Raw genomic sequence first — 21,752 nt, 5'->3', positions numbered from 1 at the left:
CGCGTGGGAGACCCGGAAGAGCTCCTGGCTTCGGATTGGCCCAGCTCCATTTGTTGCAGTCACTTGGGGAGTGACTCAATAGATGGAAGATCTTCCTCTCTGCCCCTCCTCCTCTTGGTATATGACTTTCCAATAAAAATCAATCTTAAAAAAAAAAAGATGTACTATTTTTCTTGCAATGTTTCCCTCCATTTTCAAAATTTTTCATGCTTCTCTATGTAATTGGTGATTTTGACACATTTATATTTACAGCGAGTACTGGCCTTATTTCTGGTGTTCAGCTAACTTTTTAACCTTAAAGTTTAGTAGTTTTAATATTTAAGAGTCAGATATTAGACTTTAGAGCCTTGCGTCCTCTGGTCCGCTTCCCCATTCAGTGGATCTCTTCCCTCCTCCTGGGGGTTTTCAGGAAGCTTCTCAGGGCTTCTCGGAGCTGAATAAGCAGCATCACGGACGCCTAACGACCTGGCGGAAGCCACACGTCGCTCTCCACCGCTCTGCCTGCCCTGGAGACTTCACCCATCGTGGCTTCATGCACGGCATTCTCTCAGGCTGGCGGCTAACAGCACTGTGCTGCCTTCTGAGCTGGCACCAAGGGCCCCGCAACCCCCACACACGATATCAAAGAATAAAACCACAGCCACCAGCTAGAGTAGAAACAGCATTTTAATATAATATTCAAGTCTAGCATTTACTATTTACATCAAATAAATATTGTTCCCCCCCTCCCCATTGGTAAACTTTTTTTTTCTTTTTATACAAATACTTCATCTGCCTCCCCTGCAAAGCCCAGTCGTGCGTGGGAGATCTCACCCGGCCCGGGACACAGCGGTGAGAGTGGCACTTGCAGTGACGTGAGTTTGCACCAGTGGGATTGTCCACGAGAGTGGTCCATGGGTGGGGGTCTCTCTCTCCTCTGCCGGGAGAGGGCTGGGTACACGACCCTCCTCTCTCTCACTTGGCCATGACGGTGGCATCTTTGGTGCAGCCTGAGGAAGGCCAGAGTGGTGGGATGAGGGGGCAGGCCAGTGCCCGTGGGTGCAAGTGGGCAGTGCCCCTGCACCTGGAAAGGTGTCGGGGTGGAGGGCACGGCGGGCAGTGCCTCGGAGGGGTCCTCTGCTTCCCGAGAGCGGAAGGCACCTAAGGCAGTGAGTAGTCCTCGGCAGAGGCCAGGTCAGCCCGCCTGGCAGCAGGCATCAATCCCGGCCGTGGGAGAGGGTCCAGGTGGGTCGCCGGGTAGGCAGAAGGCACCTGCTGGGCCTGGGCCGCTCTGGTCTGTCCGTGCTCGGCCGCCGGGCCCAGGGCGGACGTCCTTAGAAGATGCCTTTGGCAATCTTGAGTCCTTTCTGCTTCATGCGGGGGAGTGTGGAGCTGGCCCCGTGCTTGACCTTGGTGCCCTTGGGGAAGGTCCGCTTCCGCAGGACGAAGTCGTAGTTGGCCGTAGAGTTCATGGCGTAGAACACGTTGGCGTTCTCGGGGATCTTCAGCTCTGGGGGCAGGGGAGCGGGAGGGTACTCATTAGAATAGCTTCCTGTGGTCTCTCCTGGGGAACCAGAGGCACACACGCTGACTCCCAGCTTGGCTCCAGGAGCCACCTAGGCCCCGCCCGAGGACAGGCTGTACGAAGGTCTGGTTAGAACCCAACAAACAGCTCTATCCCCGGGGCTGCCCCCTGCTGCCCACACAGCTGCTGCTGCTGACCTGGGCACCTCTGGTGACACAGCTGTGGCAATCCAGACCCTGGCCCCTGGCTCCCGCCCTTGCCCTGCTCTGGGCTGTCCCCTTCCCTGCCCCTGGGTTGCCTGGGCAGGCTGGACCCGGGCTCTGTGGGCATCCCACGGAGCTGCTTCTCCTGGAACCTCTTGAGGCTCGTCCTCACCAGGGCCCCGCACCCTGGGGAGGGAGGGCGAGAAGGACGCCCGCCCCGCCCGCCTCCGGAGGACGTACCGCGCTCGTCCGAGATGACCTGCACCAGCTCGTAGTCCTCCGGCTCATGCTGGTCTAGGTTGTGCTTGTCCATGGCCTTGCGGATGACCGTCGGGGCCTTGTCTTGGCTGGTCACCTGGTTGGGGCGGGGACCAGGCCGTCAGGGCCAGGTGAGTGGACACGGCGTCTTGGCCCCTTCCTCTGCTGTCGCCAGGATGGCCCAATACCCCATGTCCACCTGCTTGCCTACGAGAGCCCGCCCCCTCCTCTCACGCTGCCCCGCCTGGCTGTCTGCTACGCTGTGACGGAGCTCCTCGGGGGACCAAGCAGCCTTGGGGGAACCAGCGCTCTGAGCTCCAGCTGCCCGGCCTGCTCCCGCCCCGCGCCCGTGCGGGACAGCAGGGTCCCCACGCTCACCAGGATGCTCTTGTACATGTTGCCGTTGTCCACGTCCAGGCTGACGCGGATGATGCAGCAGTCGCCCACCTGCTGGTTGTAGAGCGGCAGCGAGGCACCGTAGCTGCAGGCGCCCGACACAGAGCGCTTGTGGGTCCGTGCGGCGGCCACCGGCGTGGTGGAGGCCGACGACGAGGACGTGCTGCTGGAGGCCGAGCTAATGCCCGACGTCTCCGGGGACGACTGCGAGGCGGACTCCCAGAACTGCGGGGCGGGGCCGGCACGGCCAGCGGTCAGCGCGGGGCGCCCTGTGGGCACACGCGTGCGGCCGGCGCGTGGGGGGTCTGCCTCACCTTCTTGTCCTGGGCGTCCGGGGACTCGGGGACGAAGCTCAGGTTAATCTCCTCCACGTCGGAGCTGGACGAGCCCGCCGAGTGGACGCTGAGCGCGTCGGCAAGGTCCCCGCCGCTGAGGTAGGGGCCACACCTGAGCTGGTCGCAGGACTTGGAGTGACAGCTGCCGCTGGCGCTGAGCTCCGTGCTGGGGGCCTGGCGGCTGGACAGAGCGGCGGCTCATGGGAGGGCCCGAGGGCGCTGGCCCTCTGAGAGCTTTGGCACCTGTCTCCCAGAGCCGGATGCCAGGGGCGGGCCCCCAGCCCCCCCAGCCCCCCAGCCCCCCCACCCCCGGGCCCAGTGCTCACTCGCTCCAGCGCTTCACGATGGCCGTGCTCTTCTTGGACTTGAGGGTGTTGCTGGCGGACTCGGACGGCGGCTCCAGCTCGCACGACAGGTTGTAGCTGCCAGGGAACGGGGCGGCCGTGAGGCTGCGGGAGGTGGCTTCCCCTCCTCCTACGGGCCGGCCCAGCTGCCCCGGCCAGCCTTACCTCTCGGCCTCGCTGAGCCGCACCGTGGCCCGGAACCAGGCCCGGAAGCGCTCCTCGGGTGCCAGGCTGTAGTTGTTGCAGGCCGACTGCAGCAGCTTGATCTGAGCAATCACTTCAAACTCCTGGGAGGAGGGACGGGGTGCTGTGTGTGGTCCTTGTCTTGGGGGTTGCTGCTTTCCCTCCTGTCCCCCTCCCTTCCTCTGCTTCCCAGGGTCTCCGTAAATCTAAGGGGGGTGGTTGGGGAAGGAAGTGAGGAGGCTGCAGGGCTCACCTTTCTCCTCTTCTCGAAGTTGATGAGCCTCCCCTGGAAGGCAAACCAAGTGTCCACTGGAGTGGCCCCCTGCTGCCCTGCCCCACGCTGTACCACCAGCCATGCCCACCAGGGGGCAGTGTGTAGATGCCCGCGCTAAGCAGGAGGTCTGGCCCCCTGCTGCCCTGCCCCACGCTGTACCACCAGGGGGCAGTGTGCAGATGCCCACACTAAGCGGGAGGCTATAGTGCGGTGACCACCGCCAGTCCTGGCCTACCCTGCCCCAGCCTCACCCAGCCCTGGCTCACTCACATACAGGTAGTCCTTCATGGCCGTGTCCAGCATCACCAAGTCAGTGAGGAACGTGCCCAGATAGGGGACGGTGCCCTGGATGACACCCTGTGGCACAGGGTTGGGGGTCATGAGCAGGGTCCTGTCCCCTGCCCAGGCCTCCCCTGCCCCAGCCCCACTGCTGACCCTGCGGTCTCTCTGGTCACCTCTCTGGCTGGCAGTCCACAAGTGCCCAGGACGGGGCAGGGGCAGGCTTCTGCTCACCCCGGGGCTCTGCCAGGTCGGCTCCAGGGGTCACAGCTGGTGCCCCGGGTGACCAGGTGGCCAGCCCAGGGCATGGCCCTCTGGGGACACACAGGGGCTCCTGCCTGGCCGCCCCACATCACTCACCATCTCCTTCTGCCGCCGCTGGGCTCTCTTGGGGTTCATCTCCAGGGTGGCAAACTTGGAGGTGCCCTCCTGCCAGGGTGGAGGACGGGGTGAGTGGGGCTCCCTGGAGCGGAACCCCGGCTGCCTTACACTGTTCCCACACCTGGTTCGGGGCAGCCGGGGATGGGGTGGCACACCCCTGCTCCTGTTGCTGACCGAGTCCTGCCCACCAGGGACCCGGCTTAAGAAGCCCCATGACTCTCTCCTCTCTGGGCCCTCTCGTGAGGTTAGCACCCCATGGCTGTTACCCCTCCAACTTCCAGAGGAGGGTGTGGGAGCCTCGAGAGGGGCAGAAGCTTGCCCAGTACTCCATGGGTACTGGGGCGTGGTGTTCACAGTCTCGAGGAACCTAAGTCCCGGTGGGAGACAGTGGCTGGGAGGCCGGACACCCGCTACCCCTGCTGGCTCCCGGGTCCTTCCTGGAACAGCCTGGCTGCCCCCACAACACCCACCCAGCTCCCCAGGGGCTCCGGCTGCCCCACAAGCCCCCGAGCTCGCCTCCGCCCCCACCTTGATGAGCAGCTCTCGGCTCAGGGAGTAGTTGTTGTCATCCGAGAAGATCTCTGACAGTTTCTGGAAGACCCGGAAGCTCTCCCTGCAGCAGGGGCGGAAGGGGGCAAGTGAGAGCTGGGAGGGGGCTCCCTTGAGACGATGGGAACCCCGGGGGTCCTCTGGGGTGACAAGGGAACCGAGCCTGAGCCAGCATGGCCCGCACGCTCGGGACTCCACAGGTCCAAGGAGCCCTGGGGTGTGCCCGGCCTGCCCAGGGCGCTGGCAGCGAGGGCGCCTACCGAGACACCTCCTCCCAGGTCTTCTTGAGCCGGTGGATGGAGTTGCTCTGCAGAGCGGAGAGGATGGCGTAGAGAGACGAGAAGTTTTTGAGAAGCCGACACTCCTGGGGGACGGGGAGGGGAGCTGATGAGGAAGTGTCCACCCGTCCCCGCTGTGGCCCGGGGGGAGCATGGCCTGAGCACAGCATGGTGGGAGGAACGAGCAGCTGGGACAAGGCCAAAGGGCCCCGGGCCCTGGGTGGGCGCCAGGACTGCACAAGCTGCTTCTGGGCGGCCCCTGCTGAGGCATACCCGGGCCACCTCGATCCAGTGCTCCACCACCCGGGCTCTGTCCAGCGCCTTCATACTCCGGTCCCCGAGGCACGTGGTGATGACGCAGTTGGCCACGCTGTTGAACTGGGCGACGGTGGCACGGATGGTGGGCGCCAGGTGCTCCTTGCCCTTCTTATCCCGCTGTGACCAGATGGAGCCCAGGCAGTGGTATGGTACCACCTTCTTGAACAGCTCCTGTGGGCCAGGTCACAGCTCAGCGGCCACCCTCGCGCCCGCCTGGGGTCCTGCACTTGGAGTCGCAGCCCAGAAGGCACAGGAGGGTGCGGCTGGACCCTTTCAGGGGTGGCAGTGGGGTCCCTGCCCAGCAGATAGGGACCAGGGGTTGTGGCTGAGTCCAAACGCTTATACCTGCCCAAGTCAAGTAGGACCGGCCCCGTCCAGACACACAAGTGCAGACTCGGCCCCTGCGCATGTGTACAAACTAGGCGCCTATTGTGTGCTGGGCAGACCCCACAGTCGCTGTGTGTGGGGTGGTCCCCCGTTCTGTCCTCAGGGGACTCAGCATTAAGTAGCTTTAACTTAAGAAGTAACGGACAGACTGTGGCTCCAGACCCAGAGCTGGGAGTGGCCAGCCTGGGCTGCAGGTGCCGGGAGGCAGGCCCCGGGGAGTGGAGCCACTCACCGCGTCCATCAGTGTGAACTGCTCGGCCACCAGCTCGGGCGGGAAGACCAGGAGGTGAGGCCTTTCCTCGCCCAGCCCGTCCTCGGCAGCCACAGGCAAGGGCCAGGCAGGCTCCGGGGACGGAGCCGGCACTGAGGCCGCGTCCAGCTCCAGGGTCTGAGCAAGGACCTCCTCCAGCTCGGCGGCTAGCTCGGGCGCTGGCTCGAGTTCCAGAACGGGGGCGGGGTCTGCATCCAGGTCTGGAGCTGGTGCTGGCTCGGGACTGGGTGTGGGCACCGGAGCTGGCTCTGGAGGGGGTCTGAGGGTGGGCACTGGAGCTGGCGACAGAGCTGTGGGGGGAGAAGGGCCAATGATGCCACAGCTTCCTTCTCCCAGCATCCCTCGGAGTGTCCCCACCCCCTGCCATCCAGAGACTCCCCCAGTCAGTGCACACCAAGGAACCAGCACCCCCCCGCCCCGCTCGGTTCCCAGGCGCCCAGCCCAGCCTTCCGCACCCTCGGGCTCAGAGTCACCGCGCTCCGGGTCCTCCAGCTGGGCCAGGAGCAGGTGGGCACGGCGTTCCAAGTCTGAGCCGGGCATGTTGAGTTGCACATAGGCCACCAGTTGCTTGAGGCAGGGAAAGTCTGGGGGCTGGCAGAAGTCCTCCGAATACTGGTCCAGCCAGGTGCCCAGGATGGAGGAGATGGCACTGGGGGCAGGTAGGCAGATGACCAGAGGACTTGAGAAGCCCAGTCTTTCTGGCCACATGGTCTGCACCCCAGCCCAAGCCCCCCTGGCCGTGCACACAGCGGCAGCCAGGTCACCAAACGGGCTGCCCAGGACTTGTGTGGGAGGGGACCCTTCCTGTCCCCCAGGGGAGTCCCATGCTTGCTCGCTGCCCCCCTTTCCCAATGGGACCTATTTGTCCTCCCCCACGTGTGGCGTGCACTGCTATCCTGTGGGAAGACGGCCTGCACCCCGACCCTGGGCCAGACTCCCCCTCTCCCCTACCAAGGGCCAGCTAAGCCCGTGCTGATCAGGGTCTCGAGCTGGTCGCTCCCCACTGCCTAGTCAGGCCCGAGATGGGACAGGGCAGACCCCCTGCCAGCGGCAGCTTCCGGGGGGCTGGGGTCCCCACATCCCCTGGCTCTGCCCTCCTATCACGCCTGAATGGAAAGTGCAGGAAGTGTGGGTGCTGGGCTGATTCCGACCTGCCCCCCGCCGCACCCCTCTACTTCCCCCAGGCCACTTACTTCCTGAGTTGGTCCTGGGGGCCGCCGTCCTCGCTGGAGTACGGGAGGACACATCCGTATCTAGAGGAGGCCGTGAGGGCGTCACATCTACCGTACCTGCTCATGACGCCTGGTGTTACTGGGCAATGCCCGCTACAGGGGAGCCCCAGGCGGGTGGGGGTGCTAAGGGCTAGACAGGGGTCCCACACCCACAGGGGCCTCCCAGTTGTCCGCTCAGTGGGTCAGTCCCTCTTGAGGCATCTGTGTGGCCACGCTCAGGACAGGGCAGCCCGCTGGGCTTTCTATGGCTCCTCCCACTCGGCCCCTGCGGTCAGCAGGCGGGCAGGGGGTGCTCAGACGCGCCTGGGCACCGGCAGGAGCAGACTGACCTCTTGAACAGCAGGTCCAGGACCTGCTGGGTGGTGGTGAAGGCCCTGTAAGTGCACAGGAAGACGGTGACGTAGGAGAGGTCGCTGCCCTGGAAGGCGGGCACCAGGTGCTCCACCAGCTTTTCCAGCGTGCCTGCCTTCACCGTGCGCACCTTGCACGTCTCGTACAGGTTCAGGGCCGACTCGTTCTCACACTGGGCGGGACAGGGGAGGAGGCGCGGTCAGCGGCAGGCGTCGGGGAGGCTGTGGCAGAGACCCACACCCCCGGCCCTGGGTGGCTCCCACACACGTCGCTAGGGAGCCAGACTGGGACTCGAACTGGGGCTCTGATACGGCACGCCAGCGCTGCAGGCAGAGGCGCAGCTCACCACACCTCTGCGCTGGGCCTGTGGGTCAGCTCGTCAGCAGAGCAGCGGCCAACGAATGGCTGCTATATGAAGGACTGTGTCTAAGTGGGCACTGGGCCATGTTCCCATTCTACAGATGGGAAAATAAGAGCTTCTGCTGTGGTGGGGGCGGTGATGGACACACAGGACTTCCTGTAGCTCTGCTGAACTGCCACTGGTAGAAACCACGCCGTGGCCTGGCCACACCCCAGTTCCTGACACTGCAGGTGCCCAAGCGGTGTGTGCTGACCAGTGGCCTCTGCACGTAAAGGGCAAGACGAGGTGAGAGGCTGGGGGGAGGGACTGACGGGACACCTGGGCGCAGCGTGGGCCCCTTGGGGTTCCGGGCCGGGAGGGGCCCGCACTCACCCCGAGCCAGCGCTGGCCCTTGCCGGCCCCCTGGTGCAGCTGGACCTTGCGCAGCGAGATGGAGTAGATGAGCCCGTTGATCAGTTCCTCGCCAATCTCCTGTGTGGAGCTCTGTGGAGACAGCGCCCGGCGGGCCCCATGACCGCCAGCCCCGGGGCGGCACGGGGAGGGCGCGAGGCCGCCGCACCCCCACCCCCACGATGACCCACCACGCGATCCTATTCAGAGACGGACAAGACAGAGGTCGGGCCGCCACGGGTGAGGAAGGACCCCACCCGGCCACCCGCGTCGGGGAGCCAAGCCGAGGTCACCTTCTCCCTCCTGCTGGTCCGCCCCCTCGGACGGCCGCCCCCTGTCCGGAGGCAGCCCCCTAGGACAGGCGGAGCCCTGCAGCTCGCATCATGCGCTCGGGCCAGGTGTGGGGCGTCCCCAGCGGTCACAAGCAAGGCCACTTCCTTCCCCTTCTGCTCATTCATGCCCGGGCTCCGCGGGGCCACAGAGGAGTGCCCAGCTGCTGACACATTCAGCACGGGACGGGGTGGCGGCGGGCGATGTGAACCCCCAAACCACGGGACCCCACACAGCTGCTTCCTGCCCCCGGCGACAGGAAAAGCCCCCTCTGTCTCAGGGGGGAAAGGTCACATCTCCTGCTGCCCAGGGAAGGGGGCGCTTGTGAGGCGTGGGGTCTGACCACACGGACCTCCCAGAGTGCAGGAGTGGCCCGGCGCCACGGCGAGCAGCCGGCCTGAGACAGGGAGTGGTCAGGGCTCGGGGCCGGCACAGGTGCCAGCGCACCCTCAGCCTGGCGCTAGCTGCAAACCTGCGTCTAAGACCTGGGCAGGGGGCCCAGTGTGCGCTGGGCTGTCCTCTGGCCATCAGGGCTCCTGCTGCCCCCTCTCTCGGGGTGGGCAGGCATCCGGAAGCACACTTCCTCTGACCCAAGCTCACCCTCCCACTGTGGCCCTGTACCAGGGGAAGGCTGCTGACAGTGCTGGGCTGCTGCTGCTGGGGAAATGGGGGTTCCTCTGCCTGGCGCATTTCTCAGAAATCAGCAGAACTAGGAACCCCAGGAGCTGGGAACTCCAGGCCACCACACACCCGGAGAGCTCAGGGGCACGTGCCTGCATCCCTCCCAGGCTCCCCTCCTCCCAGGGGCCTTAGCTCAGCTGCGGGGAAGGGGGCTCCTCTCCCCTCCCCGGGTTTAGCCACATCTGGCCTAGCCAAGTCTTTGGGAGTGGCAGGTGGTCGTGACTCACCAGGTTTAAGACCCTGAACTTGGACCCTCTGAGTAAGGGCCCAGCACACTGCCCCCACAGCGCCTGCGCAGGGTGGAGGGGCTTGCTCTGTGCCTGCTGGCTGGAAGTGCGTCCTTGGCCCCTGAGCAAGTGTCTACAATGGCGGCTCGGGGAGCTGGGTGTGACGGCTGGCCGCTAGGCCAGCTAGCAGCTGGCTGACCCTGGCCAGGCCGTCATGTGATCCCTTAGCCTCGACGGGGCCCTCTGTGCCAGCCTGGGGTACAGGTGAGGGCGCCAGGCACACGCCCGGGGGTATCGGCGTCCTGTCCTACAGCCAGGGCTCCAGTGGGTATGAACGGCAGGTCAGGGCTCTGTCTGTAGCTGAGACCCCTCCCTGCTCCCACCCCGTTCCAGGGACGGAGAAGGGAAGTGCACAGAACCATGGGCTCTGCCCCGCCACCCCGCAGGCCGCCTGGACCACCCTCTACCACCAGCGGGGACAGCCACTCGGGCCTCGCTGGGGCCACGCTGGGGCCTCGCTGGGGCCACGCTGGGCCTGGCTGAGGAGGCTGGGTGGGAGAGGCCTGTAATGTGGATGCAGAGTACGCCTTTACCCAGGGCGGGCGTCCAGGCGGCGGGGCCTGCTGGGGGAAGGAATGCTGCTGTCCTCGGGCCAGAGCTCCTGCGGGCAAGATGCAGGCCGGGCCTGGTGAGGGGCTCAGTGGCAGCTGGGGCTCTGAGCACACGCAGGCCAATGCAGGGAGGGGTTGGGGTGGCATGGGCCCTGCTGTCCCTTGGGCAGCCACCTGGTGTCCCTGCACGCGGAGCGGAAGAGGCCGGGGTGGTGGCTCTGGCCTGGCGTGTCACCTGATCAGCCTGGCTGAGGGAGGGAGGGGGCTGCAGGCTGGTCCCTGGGCCCCTTGGCGGTCCGACCTGCTGGGGAAGCACGTTCCCGGTCCTCAACGCCCCTGTGGCCCAGCTCCCCATGCCTGAGGTGCACGTCCTGTGGACTCGCAGTGTTCCCAGCCGTGGGGACAACAGCAGAGGGAGAAGGGCTGGGCAGCCATGGGCTCCTCTGTCCTGCACTGGCCTGCACGCAGAGCAGCCAGTCAGGGGAAGCTTCCACAGGCCCGAGATCGTCCCGGGATCTGGCGTGTAGCTGGTGGACATGGGTGGACCTGGTGGACCTGGCCCACGGACTCACTGCAGGACACCCGCGGCCTGTCTTTCCTAGAGGCCTCCATGTGTCCGGGGTAGCAGTCACCCTCCATGCAGGTGATGTGGAGGGTGGCAGAGGACACACAGCTTGTGGGGGGCGGTGCCGACGAGCCTGGTTATACTGGGTTGCTGTAGCAGGGGCAGCTTCCCACCCCTAGGCCTGCCTGACCTCAGGAGCAGGTTTCCATGGCAACCAAGAAGCTCCAAGACTCCAGCAACTGGAGCCTGTCCGGCTGTGGCCTCTCAGGGCCTTCCCCCTGCTGCTCCTGTCCACTCATGACCCGCTTCTGCCAGGCAGGCAGGTGGGCCACCCAGGGAAGCAGTTGGGCCCTGAAGGGGACGCAGGACACAACAGCCGGGGCAGGGACACACCCAGGCCTGCCGGCTGCCTCCGCCACCAACACCGCAGCTTCGGAGTGGACTCCGGCTCCTCACTGCACAGACTTGGGGGAGGGCCACAGACAGGAAGGACTTCCTGAGGCCACACAGCAGGACCCCGGGGACTGGGCAGGTGCAGAGCTGTCACACCTGCATCTCCAGGAAGGACGCCCGTGTCCTGGGTGGCGGGGACAAGCCCCTCAGAAGCACCATGCAGACTGGGCCTGTCACTCCCCCGGCAACGGGTCAGGCTGTTGTCTGCCTCGTTCTAACACCAGGGGCCTCCTGTGGGACCCTGAAGGGGCACTGGTACCAGGCCCCTCTCAGGATAAGGGGGTGAAGGCGTCCAGAGGGAGACGCGGGTGCAGAGGGGCCGAGTGGGCAGCGCGGCCAGAGCTCTCCTAGCGCGGCCAGGAACACGGTGCGTCCGGGCCTACAAGGTGGACAGCCTCACGCAGGGACAAGGTGACCACGGCTCGGCTGACTGCTGAGGAGCCGCCCGCAGCATGGGGGTGGGGGAGATGGAACAGCCCCCCCGAACGTGTTCCAGGCACAGGGCAGGGATACGCAGACTGGACCCCCCTTCCTCCACGTCACTGCACCCCAGTCCTGCCCACTAGCAGTCTCACACCTCCTGGGCCCATCCATGCCCTCCCCTCACTCCCTTTGAAAAGTCAGGAAGAGCCAAGACTGGCCAGGGTACCCCCCTCCTCCTGTCCTGGGGGCTGCATCCAGGGAGCCCCCTTAGAAGACGGTACACACACCCACCCCCACACGTCTGTGCTCAGGTGCAGACCCCTGGGGCCGAGCCTGTGGACGGCTGGTGCCCCTGGCACTCATGTGCCCTAAGGTTAGACCTGAGGCCTGCACACGGTGAGATCAGACAGGTGGGAGTGAGGCAGCAGGCCGGGGGGGTCACTCTCTGATCCCGCCGGCCGCCCCCAGCTGCGCCCAGCAACCTGGGGTCAGCGCCCGCCTCTGCTGCTGACCGGCTTGTGACTGCAAGCTAATAAACCCCGAGTGGCCGCATTGTTCCACGTGTCAAATGGCTTATTAATAATCCTGACCGCCACCCGACACATGTGGGCAGAAGGGCCCAGCCTGGCATCTCTCCCCCTCCCCCACAGCTGCGCGCTGGCTTGGGGGGCAGCTGTGTTCAGTTCGGGGTTCCGTGGCGGACGTGGGCCGCGCTTCCTCCTGGACATTTGCTCAGCGGCCCACAGCCCTCTCTGCCCTTCCTCTGAGCTACACGCAGCCCCCACTCCCCCCTACCCTGCCTGGCTCGGCTGGGATCCATGCTGCTTCTGACTTGTGCTGCCCCTTGCCCGCAGCAGGAGCCCCTGCAGCCCCCTCCAAGTCCTGGCTGTGTGTGCTCGGGCCAGGGGCTTCACCACCCTGCCTCTTTGTCTCCTAGAAGGCTGAGTTGGCGCCCCATTCTGCAGACGGAACGAGGTGGCTGGGGCCTGCGGACTCTGAAAGCTGCCCTGGCCGGGCATGGAGTCCGGGTGGACCACGGAGACCACCAAAAAGCAAGGGGCCGGGTGGGACCGGGAAGGGGGGGTGGCTTGGCTGAGGCCAGATGTGTGAGGACCTCCGGCAGCAGAAAAAGGGAAGGACTGGGCGGAGGCTTGCAGGAAAACGGGGATGGGGGAGGGAAGGCAAACACTGCCTGGTAGCTTCCAGAAAGGACAGCACAGGGGCTGTGGCTCTGGCAGGCCGCCCCAGGAGGGACAGGGACTCTCCCACCCCCCCTCCGGCCCCGTGCTCAATGGTCATTGTGTGTGGTTTCCGGGAGAGGCCTCCTCTCCCGCCAGGACTCTGGCTTTCCTGCCCCAGCCAGGAGCTTCCCCTTTGATTTCCAAGCAGCAGGCAGTGGGGCTGGATCCCACGGGCGAGGGACGGAGGGCAGACGCCGGGCAGCGACGGGGCAGGGGCGCAGCTCGCCTTGGCCGCGGCTGGCCGAGGAGCTGCCCAGCCTCCCGCTGCCTGCACACAAAGCCCTGGGCGCTGCCAGACATAATGAGCGCCAGATGAACTCGGGGCTAGTGTCAGGCCGCCCACCCCCTCGCTCCCAGGGGGTCCGGCTCCAGCTGCCAACGAGGAAGGCCGCTGCTGGGGTGGGGGTGGGGGTAGGTCGCAGAAACAGCTCGGTCCAGCCGCCTGCCAGGCCTGGGAGGAAACGCTATCGCAGGTTGGAGATTCCCCCAATCAAGCCAGATGGAAAAACACACTTTACATCCAGGCCCTGTGGGACACAGACTCGAGGTGGACACCAACCGCCCCCCACTTCCCTTCTGGAGCTGACAATGGTCACTCATGGCCACGCTGGGGGCGATGTCGCAGGGACCCTGACTGGCTTGACCCAGGCTGTGGCCGGGCGTGATGTACCCCGGCCATTCCACACCCCTTGCCCCAGGGACAGCCTCCATCCAGCCCTCACGCCCAGGCTCAGCAGGAGGGCAGGCCGACAGGCTAAAGGGCCCTGCCGGGGCGGGAGCAGCCAGAGTCCCGGCCGAGCCGTCAGGGGATCGGTCGGCCCCACTTCCACCTGTGACAGCCACACGCTCCCCCGCACCCCGGGTCTTCCCCCGGCCCGAGAATGTTCTAATCAAGCCCAAGGGAGTCACACCCAAGGGCTTGGGAGGCCCCCGGCTCAGAGTCTCCCTGGGAAGGTGGGGGTCCCAGCTCTGCCACCGTCATCACCGTGTCCTGAAGCCCTTGCAGCCCTAGGGGCACGCGGGGGGCCTGCGACAGGTGCGGCCGGGCGGGGAGGAGTGGCAGCTCTGACACACAGGGACATCAGCACAGCGGGGGGCGGCGGGGAAGGTTCTACCTGCGCACAGCGACCAGGTCTGACACCTGGGCTGGGCGACAGCACGCACGGGGCGGCCCCGAGGGGCGCTCGGAACCAGCCCGGGACCCTCTCCAGCGGGACGGGCGTGCTGCCTGGCGGCCCCTCGCCTGTCCTGCCTCCGGGGGGCCACAGCACCGAGCCCCGCCGAGGGAGGGAGGCCCTCCAGCCCCGCCGCCAACCCCCGCACCGAGACGACGCGGGCGCTCAGGCCGCCCCCTCCGCCGGCGCGCTCACCCACCTCGAGGCGCGGCAGGTCCGGGTCGAGCTGCGTGAAGCTATGCAGGACCACGGGGCAGCTGTCGGGGCCGCCGACCTCCAAGCGCACGGCGTCCCACACGCTGCGGCTCCGCCGGGAGCCCGGAAACAGCGGCTCGGCGCCGCCCGCAGGCCCGGCCGCCTCGGCCCACATGCGCTGCACCATGGACGGCTCGCGGCGGCCGGCCGGGCGGCGGGCGCGCGGGGGGCCGGCCCGGCGCGCGGCGGTGGCGGGGGCGGCTCGCTGCAGGCCCTCTGCGCCCGCCGCCCGGCCCCGCCGAGGTCAGCCCGGGGGAGGAGCGCCCGCCGCCCGGCCCCCGCCGCCCGGCCCCCGCCGAGGTCAGCCCGAGGGAGGAGCCGGGCCGCGCGGCGTGGGCGGTGCGTGCGCCTGCGTGCCCGCCCCGGCTCTCGGGGCCTGCGCGCCCGTGGCCTCGGCTCCACCTCCCCGCCAGCGCCGCCCGGAGCCCTGTGGCCTTGCACCGAGGCCTCACCACGCAGGACGAGGCCGCGTTCTCCCCAGGCCTGATGGAGAGGGAGGCGCGCTGCGCACAGGGGCGCGCACCGGCACGGAGGAGGGTGACCCTGCGTGACTGTGCACGCGTGTGCCTCGAGTCCCGCGCGCCGGGGTGGGGGGTGGGACGGCCTTTGCACCCCGCCCCTCGGAGCCCTGACCCTCCAGGTTGGAAGGCGCTGGAGACGCAGTCAGGTGGAGGGTTATCTCTAGGGCCGGGGCTTGCCGGAGGGAAGGTGCAACTGTAGCTAGAGCGCCAGGTCAGAGCGCAGGCCGGCGGGCCCTGCTGGGAGCGCGACCACCCGCGGCTTCTGGATGGAAGGGAGGCTGCTGAAGGCCCAGCCAGGGCCCCTGGAGGGAACCAGCAGGAGCCGAAGGCGGGGAGAACAGCCCTTCCCCACGGGCAGCCCACTGCCCGGCCATGGCCGGCGACAACGCAGCCAGTGTCGCCCACCTCCCCAAGTCGAGCCTGTCCTACTGGGCCTCACTTTGTGCATCTGAAACCCGCCCTCCCCTCCCCACTTGTCCCAGGCACCTCCTCGAGGGTCCAGGATGCACTGGGCCCCGTGCCTCCCTCCCCCACCCGTAGGGTCCACTTTGCGGAACCGAGGCACCTTCTGGGCGGTGCCGTATTGCTTTTGCATTCCCCCTCTTGGAATCCTACACATTATAGTAACAGTTAGAACTGTTTGCTTACAGAAACGCCGAAGGGGCGGGTTCATCTGGGGTGGGGCTCCCCGGAGGGCTGCGAAGGGTGCTCCTGGGGCACCTGCCTGGCTTCCTCTCCTTTGCCTCCAAGAGGTGGGTCTGGAGGTCAGGCACACAGTAGGGGGTGGGGATGGAAAAGCTGAGTGGGGCAGGCCTGGCCTGAGGGGCCGGGTGGGAGTCCCCTCATTTCTTCGCCAGCCCCTCTGGCTGTTGTCAGCACCCCTTCCCCACCCTGGGGACTCCCCTCTCTAGGCAGTCTTACTCATGGTTCTGGCAGTCCACTGCACCTACCCCAATGCGTACCTGTCCCACCACACACACACACACACACACACACACACACACACGCACACACACACACACACACACACACACACACACACACACACACACCTACCCCAATGCGTACCTGTCCCACCACACACACACACACACACACACACTTCCAGGTCCCAGCAAAGCCCAGCTCCATGGTTCCCCCCTTTCCGCTGGTGGTCACCTCACCTGGGCTCAGGGGAAGCTCCTGACTTCCGGGGGGGAGGGGGTGTTTTAGCCTGCAGGGGCTGAGGCTGCCACAAGGCCACACCCTCCCTCTCCCAGGCTGTGGGTCCACCCTGACCCAGGGCAAGGCCGTCCTAAAGGAGAGGGGAATGGGACGGATGAGGTCACCCTGAAGCAACCCCAAATCCGAACCAGGGCCCCCAGACATCCCAGGGGACGGGGCCTGCCATGCGTGCATGTATGGGTCCCACATCCCAGACCGTGGGGGTTTAAACAGGACACACAGTCCAGTTTGGCCAACAAATCCACTCTCACGTGCAATGGAAAGTGACCCTTGCGGCACCTGCTGTGTGAGAGCCAGGCCTGTGGTGGGCTGGGCTCAGTTAGGCCGCAGCCCCCCTGTGCATGTGGGGCTGGGGCAGAACTGACCAGGCAGCTGCGTTGGCTGGTGAAGGTGACGAACTGAAGCTGACCCTGTGCTAGCTGCCACACACAAGAGTCAAGTCTGAGGTCACCATGGCTGAAGTTTCTCGGGGGGCTCCCCAACTAGACCACTGGACCCAAACCCTAGCCTTGGGGCCCAGCACAGTAGCCTAGTGGCTAAAGACCGCTTGGGGAGTGAATCATCAGATGGAAGATCTTCCTCTCAGTCTTTCCTTCTCTCTATATATCTGCCTTTCAATAAAAACAAATAACCAGCCGCCTCAATTGCTGATGCCCGTGCAAGAGGGAACACACACACACACACACACACACACACACACACACACACACGACAGCCAGCTCCTCTGAGCCAACAGTGGACCTCAAGTTCCTCAGCAAGACGGACAGAACAGGTCAGACAACTCTCCTGGCCACGCTTGGCCGCAAGGGTCTGGCTTTGTGGGTGCAACGGAAGTGGGTCTGGTCACCCCTGGAACACTGCTCCCCACTGCAGGGCTCCAAGGCGACATCAAATAACCATCTGTAATTTGACAGCAAGAAGTGGTCCTCGCTCCGCCCCCCCCCCCCCCAATTAAACAATTAAAACCTGGAGCACAGTGGCGCAAGAGCCTAGTGGCTAAGTCCTCGCCTTGCACGTGTCGGGATCCCATGTGGGCGCCGGTTCTAATCCCGGCTGTCCCATTTCCCTTCCAGCTCCCTGCCTGTGGCCTGGGAAAGCCATCGAGGACGGCCCAAAGCCTTGGGACCCTGCAACTGCGAGGGAGACCCGGAAGAAGCTCCTGGCTTTGGATCGGCTCAGCTCCGGCCGTTGCGATCACTTGGGGAGTGAATCAGTGGATGAAAGATGTACCTCTGTCTCCTCCTCTCTGTATATCTGACTTTGCAACAAAAATAAATAAATCTTTAAAAGAAATTAAAAGACAAAAGATTTATCTCACCCAACCCTCCACACCTCAACCCTTATCACAGGCCACATGGGCATGCATCCTTTTCAACTAGGTAACCAATAGTGAAAAATAAAAATCACTATATAACAAAAAATGGAGCGAGGCCTTGCCCATGCCGGTGGTGGCTGTGCAGGTGGCGGTCTTCAGCGCTGTGTGTGTGTGTGTAAGTGCCAAGAACAAAAGAAGTGTAGCTTTTGATACAAGCCCTCCAGCGGCCATTAACAAGAGGACCCCTAACTCCCAAGTCAGGGTCCTGGTCTGCCCTCTCTCTGGGCATCCCTACAACCAGGGACATTCAGGCTGGTGCCAGCCTGTGCCTGACCTTGGGCGACTCTGAAGATCAAGGCTGACCGGAAGCCTGGTGCTGGCCAGTCTGCTGGGAAGGACGCAGGAGCACAGAGCATTCCGGAAGTGGGGGTTTCTCGGGGTACCTCCTCCTCCCCGCCCGGTTCCCGGCCAGCCCTGGGAACACACGCCCCCTTCCTCCTTTGGGGGCATCGCCGGCAGGACAGGCTGTGGCCCCCAAGTGCCGCCGAGGCCCAGGCCCGGCCAGGCCCACGCACGTGTGTTCTTTGGCTGATGAGATGTTTTTCGACTTTTGAGCCGACAGTAAAAGGTCAGGTGACTTAATATGAAAATCCACATGTCCGCTCCTGGAACCGCGGACCACCTGAAGGGGCCGGGCTTGCATTCCGGCCTGTGACGGCGGGGGTGGGGGGCAGCCGGCAGCTGACTCAGCAGCAGCGTCCCCTTCTGTGTCGGGGGGTGCTTACGGCTTGGTTAATCATAGACCACCCCCCAAGTTGCCAACTCCCACTTAGGGGAAAGGGATCCTTAGGCCCAATTTTCACAGTCCTTTGCTCTCTGGCCCCAAGAACTCACCCCCAAACCTTCTCCTGGCACCCCGACTGTCCTTAAGCAGCAGATCAATTGTCCAGTGTGACCCCAATGTTCACCTCTAGGCCTCTGTTCCACATCCCAGGAGGCACCCACAGAACTGTCCATGCTGTCTGGGGCTAGGTCACTGCTGGCCAGGCGTCCCTTCTTCCGGGGTGTCAGGACCCAGGCCAGTCTGTGTAGGATCCCAGGTATGTGGGACCCCCGGTGGGGACGGGCACAAGGTGACCGCTGAGTATTCGTCCCTCCCAACCTGCAAGCCTGGAAGCAGCTGCTCAGGCTCTGGCACCAAACCTTTCACCTCTGTGGGCAGGTGGAGGTTACTCTGTTGTGTTCTATATTTAGGGTCTTGGGGAGGACTGCTTGAGGGTGTGGCCTGTCCACGCCCCTGGGTCACTTCCCGACAGGGATACCTCACCATTCCTGGCCTGCCTGAGACCTGGGGTGGCCCCGTGTGGGCGGATGACCACACACACCTTAGCAGCAGTGACGCACGGGGCTAACCTTGGGAGCTCCTGAGCCCAGCTCCGCCTCCTGCTTTGCTGGAACTCCACCCTCTTCCCCAGCCGCTCCGGCTGGAGCAGGTCAGGACCGGCCAGCCAGAGACCACGGGGAGTGGAGGCAAGTGCCCTCATTCTGCCCCCAGACCTCAGCCCTGAAGGGCCGTCCCAGGGCAGCAGAGCAAGGAGCACCAAGGCCTTAGGCTCCGGGTCAGCCAGGAGTGGGCACAGGGCTGTTGTCATAGAAACCAGAGCTCAAGACCCAACGCTGCCCCCCTCTTGCCCTCCTCTGAGCTGGAGAAGCATTTGGAGCAAGTCAGCATGATCAGCACTGTCCCCAGGGAGAGAAATGGGGCTGCTGCTCTCACAGCTGCAGGGCGTCGTGGACACGCGTGGGCCCGCCGATGCCAAGGGTGGTGGCCTGGCTGATCCCCGGCTTGAAGGCCCCCACTCAGGTAATGACACACTCGCACCCACCCAGTGCCTGCAGCCCCCTGCCAGCCATGCTCCTCACACACGCTCAGCCAGGGCAAGGCTGCAGGGGGAAGGGCCCGGCGTGGCAGCCAAGCAGTTAAACTGCCGTGTGGAGTGCCTGCCGCTGTGGGCATCTGGGCAGTGGCCCAGCTGATGGAAGCTCTCCCTCTATCACTCTGTCTAGCAAAATGAAACTATAAGAAAAACTAACATTTAAAGTTTTACTTAGAAACAAAAGCTAAAATAAACAACTCCCCACCAACAGCATGCATGGTGAGCCTGCGATGACCGACCCAGCCCAAGTGGCCAACCCTCTCAACACCTGCCGGTTCAGGTCTCGGCTTTGTCTTTCTTGGGGTCAGCAGCCAGAGCCGCAGTGTCCCCGTCAGCTCGGGAGAGCAGATGAGAAATGAGGCCTCGGCCATCCGAGAGAGGCCAGGCAAAGAGAGACAGACCGCAGCACCCCCCTCGCACCCCACCCTCACTCACCGGCGATGGGCCAGAAGGGGAGGCGAGTCAGAGTGGACACACACAGGAGTCCCCGGCACTGCTGCCCGGGCCTCCTCTCTCATGCCCGCAACTGGAGATGGGAACTTCCCTAAGCCGTTTCCAGCCAAACTCCCTCGACCAGTTCTGAAGGCCAAAGAAGCCACCTGCCAACCCGGTCCCAGCCTGCCCAGTCCCAGCTTGCTGGGGGATATACCCAGCCTCTCCCGGTTGCCCTGGAAACTCACCTGGGTGGCTAGTGCCAGCAGAGGACCTGGTGAGAGAAGCTGGCTCCGGGGGGCTGCCTGGCGGGCCAGCGCACGCCGCCGGGCTGTGACCACGGAGACACAAGCAGCTAGGAACATGGAGCCCTTCCTGGCCTTGGGCGCAGCAGGCCTGGGACAGGCCTGGACTGCCTCTCGGGCCATGGTGGGGAGACGGGGCTCCCCGGGGAGGCCCTCGGCTGGTGTGCCAGTTGCCGCCGGCCCCGGGGGAGCCGAGTGCCTAGGTCTGCTGACACCTGCATGGCTGTCATACCTACTGCTGTGACGGGCAGGGCCAGGAATTCCCGCTCGTGTGAGGCCACAGACCAACTGCAAGGCTGGGTGCTGTCCCAGCTGTCTGGGACTCTGGCTGGAACTGTCCCTCCTGGGTGGGCCTAGCTGCCCCCGGGACAGGCCCTGTCCCCCGTTTCCCCGGCCAAGCAGACACAGGGATTGGGACCCAAGGGCCTCGGTTGGCAGTGGTGGGGGACCTGCCAGGGGGACTCACTGACTCATTCTGGAAGCATCCCAGCCGGGCAGACCTCACGGCTCTTCCATCATCCCTGGCAGTCAGGCAGGGGTTCAAGCCAGCGTCACCAACTGTTTCTGACCAAGGAGGGCAGGAGAAAAAAGCCAGCACCACTACCTTCCTTTCAGTAAAGACACCGCCAAAAGTAACGCAGGTAGGCACGGCACTGGGGTAAAGGTCTCTCATGGGTGAGATCTGTACCCAACGCTGGCATGGTGGCACAGCAGGTAAGGCCACCCACAGGCGCTGGTTCGAGTCCTGGCTGCTTCACTTCTGATCCAGCTCCCTGCTGATGCCCCTGGGAAAGCAGCGGAGGACTCAGGTGCTTGAGGGACATGGAGCAAGCTCCTGGCTTCAGGCTGGCCAGCCCCAGCTGTTACGGTCATCTGGAGGGGGGTGTGTGAACCAGTGGATGAAGATCTCTCTTTCATAAAAAAACAAGAAACTCCTCCCCTCGCTTAAAGAACAAGGTGCTAGCAGATTCCCGTTTTTCCCATCTTGCTGCAAGGCCGACTTTGGAAGCCACTGGACTTAGTCTAAAGCACCCATTTGACACATGGAAAAACTGAGGCCTGAGGGGCCGGCACAAAGGCTCAATTGGCGCATCCCCCACCTGCAAGCACTTGCATCCCACACGGGTACAAGTGTGTGTCCCAGCTGCGTCACTTCCCATCCAGCTTCCTGCTCGTGGACTGGGAAAGCAGCGGAGGACGGCCCAGAGCCTTGGGACCCTGCACCCACGAGGGAGGCACTGAAGAAGCTCCTGGTTCCTGGCTTCGGATCTGCTCAGCTCTGGCTATTGCAGTCATTTGGGGAGTGAAACAAAGGATGAAGATCTTTCTGTCTTTCCAGTAAAACTAAATATATAAAAACAAAACCAAAATAAGCTCTGAGGCCTGAGGCAGGAACGGTGCTGCCTGGGACACACCACTCACATGCCTTGGGCCCAAGGGCTTAGGCCTCTGCTGGCCACTGGGGCTCCAGGCTGCTGGTTTCCACCTAGCTTGTCCTGAATGTTGTGGCCATTTGGGAAGTGAACCAGCAAATGGAAAATCCATTTGTCTTCGTCTAATAAAATGAAATAGACACAGAGAAGTGCTTGGGAGCTCAAGGGGGGCACCAGGGCCAGCTGTTGTCACAGGGCCCATGGCTCCCAGAGTCCGGCCATGCCAGGGCGAGGTCCAGGCCAGGGGCACGTCCAGCCCCTGGCTGGGCATGTAGGTCCCTCGAGCAGGCTGGCGCCCTGCGGCCTCCCACCCCTTCTGTGGGCACGTCG

The 21,752-nt window shown here is 64.5% G+C and overlaps 1 protein-coding gene across 6 annotated transcripts; it reads right to left on the bottom strand.

Moving 5' to 3' along the window:
- Positions 1-648: 648 nt before the first annotated feature.
- Positions 649-20,206, bottom strand: RALGDS (ral guanine nucleotide dissociation stimulator). Of its 6 annotated transcripts, XM_041004540.1 has the most exons (20): positions 19,973-20,206; positions 10,551-10,584; positions 9,097-9,102; positions 8,277-8,387; positions 7,522-7,715; positions 7,154-7,249; positions 6,416-6,609; positions 5,922-6,286; positions 5,258-5,473; positions 4,967-5,070; positions 4,686-4,770; positions 4,137-4,205; positions 3,768-3,854; positions 3,477-3,509; positions 3,206-3,327; positions 3,023-3,118; positions 2,676-2,877; positions 2,344-2,586; positions 1,948-2,062; positions 649-1,489 (listed from the first exon to the last, which is right to left on the bottom strand). In XM_041004540.1, exons 1-20 carry the CDS (start codon positions 20,110-20,112, stop codon positions 1,314-1,316), a joined length of 2,688 nt encoding a protein of 895 aa, XP_040860474.1. In that variant the 5' UTR covers positions 20,113-20,206; the 3' UTR covers positions 649-1,313. The 6 variants fall into 6 exon arrangements, with proteins under 6 accessions (XP_040860474.1, XP_040860469.1, XP_040860470.1 ...); XM_041004535.1 differs by lacking the exons at positions 9,097-9,102; positions 10,551-10,584; positions 19,973-20,206 and adding an exon at positions 14,200-14,399; XM_041004536.1 differs by lacking the exons at positions 9,097-9,102; positions 10,551-10,584; positions 19,973-20,206 and adding an exon at positions 14,200-14,399 and having other exon boundaries at positions 5,922-6,250.
- Positions 20,207-21,752: the final 1,546 nt, after the last annotated feature.

This window comes from Ochotona curzoniae, unplaced genomic scaffold (genome assembly GCF_017591425.1).
Source record: "Ochotona curzoniae isolate NIBS_2020 unplaced genomic scaffold, NIBS_Ocur_1.0 scaffold_3208, whole genome shotgun sequence".
Taxonomy (NCBI): domain Eukaryota; kingdom Metazoa; phylum Chordata; class Mammalia; order Lagomorpha; family Ochotonidae; genus Ochotona; species Ochotona curzoniae.
Note: the sequence above shows the minus strand (reverse complement) of the source record. Positions and strands in the feature narration are given on the sequence as shown.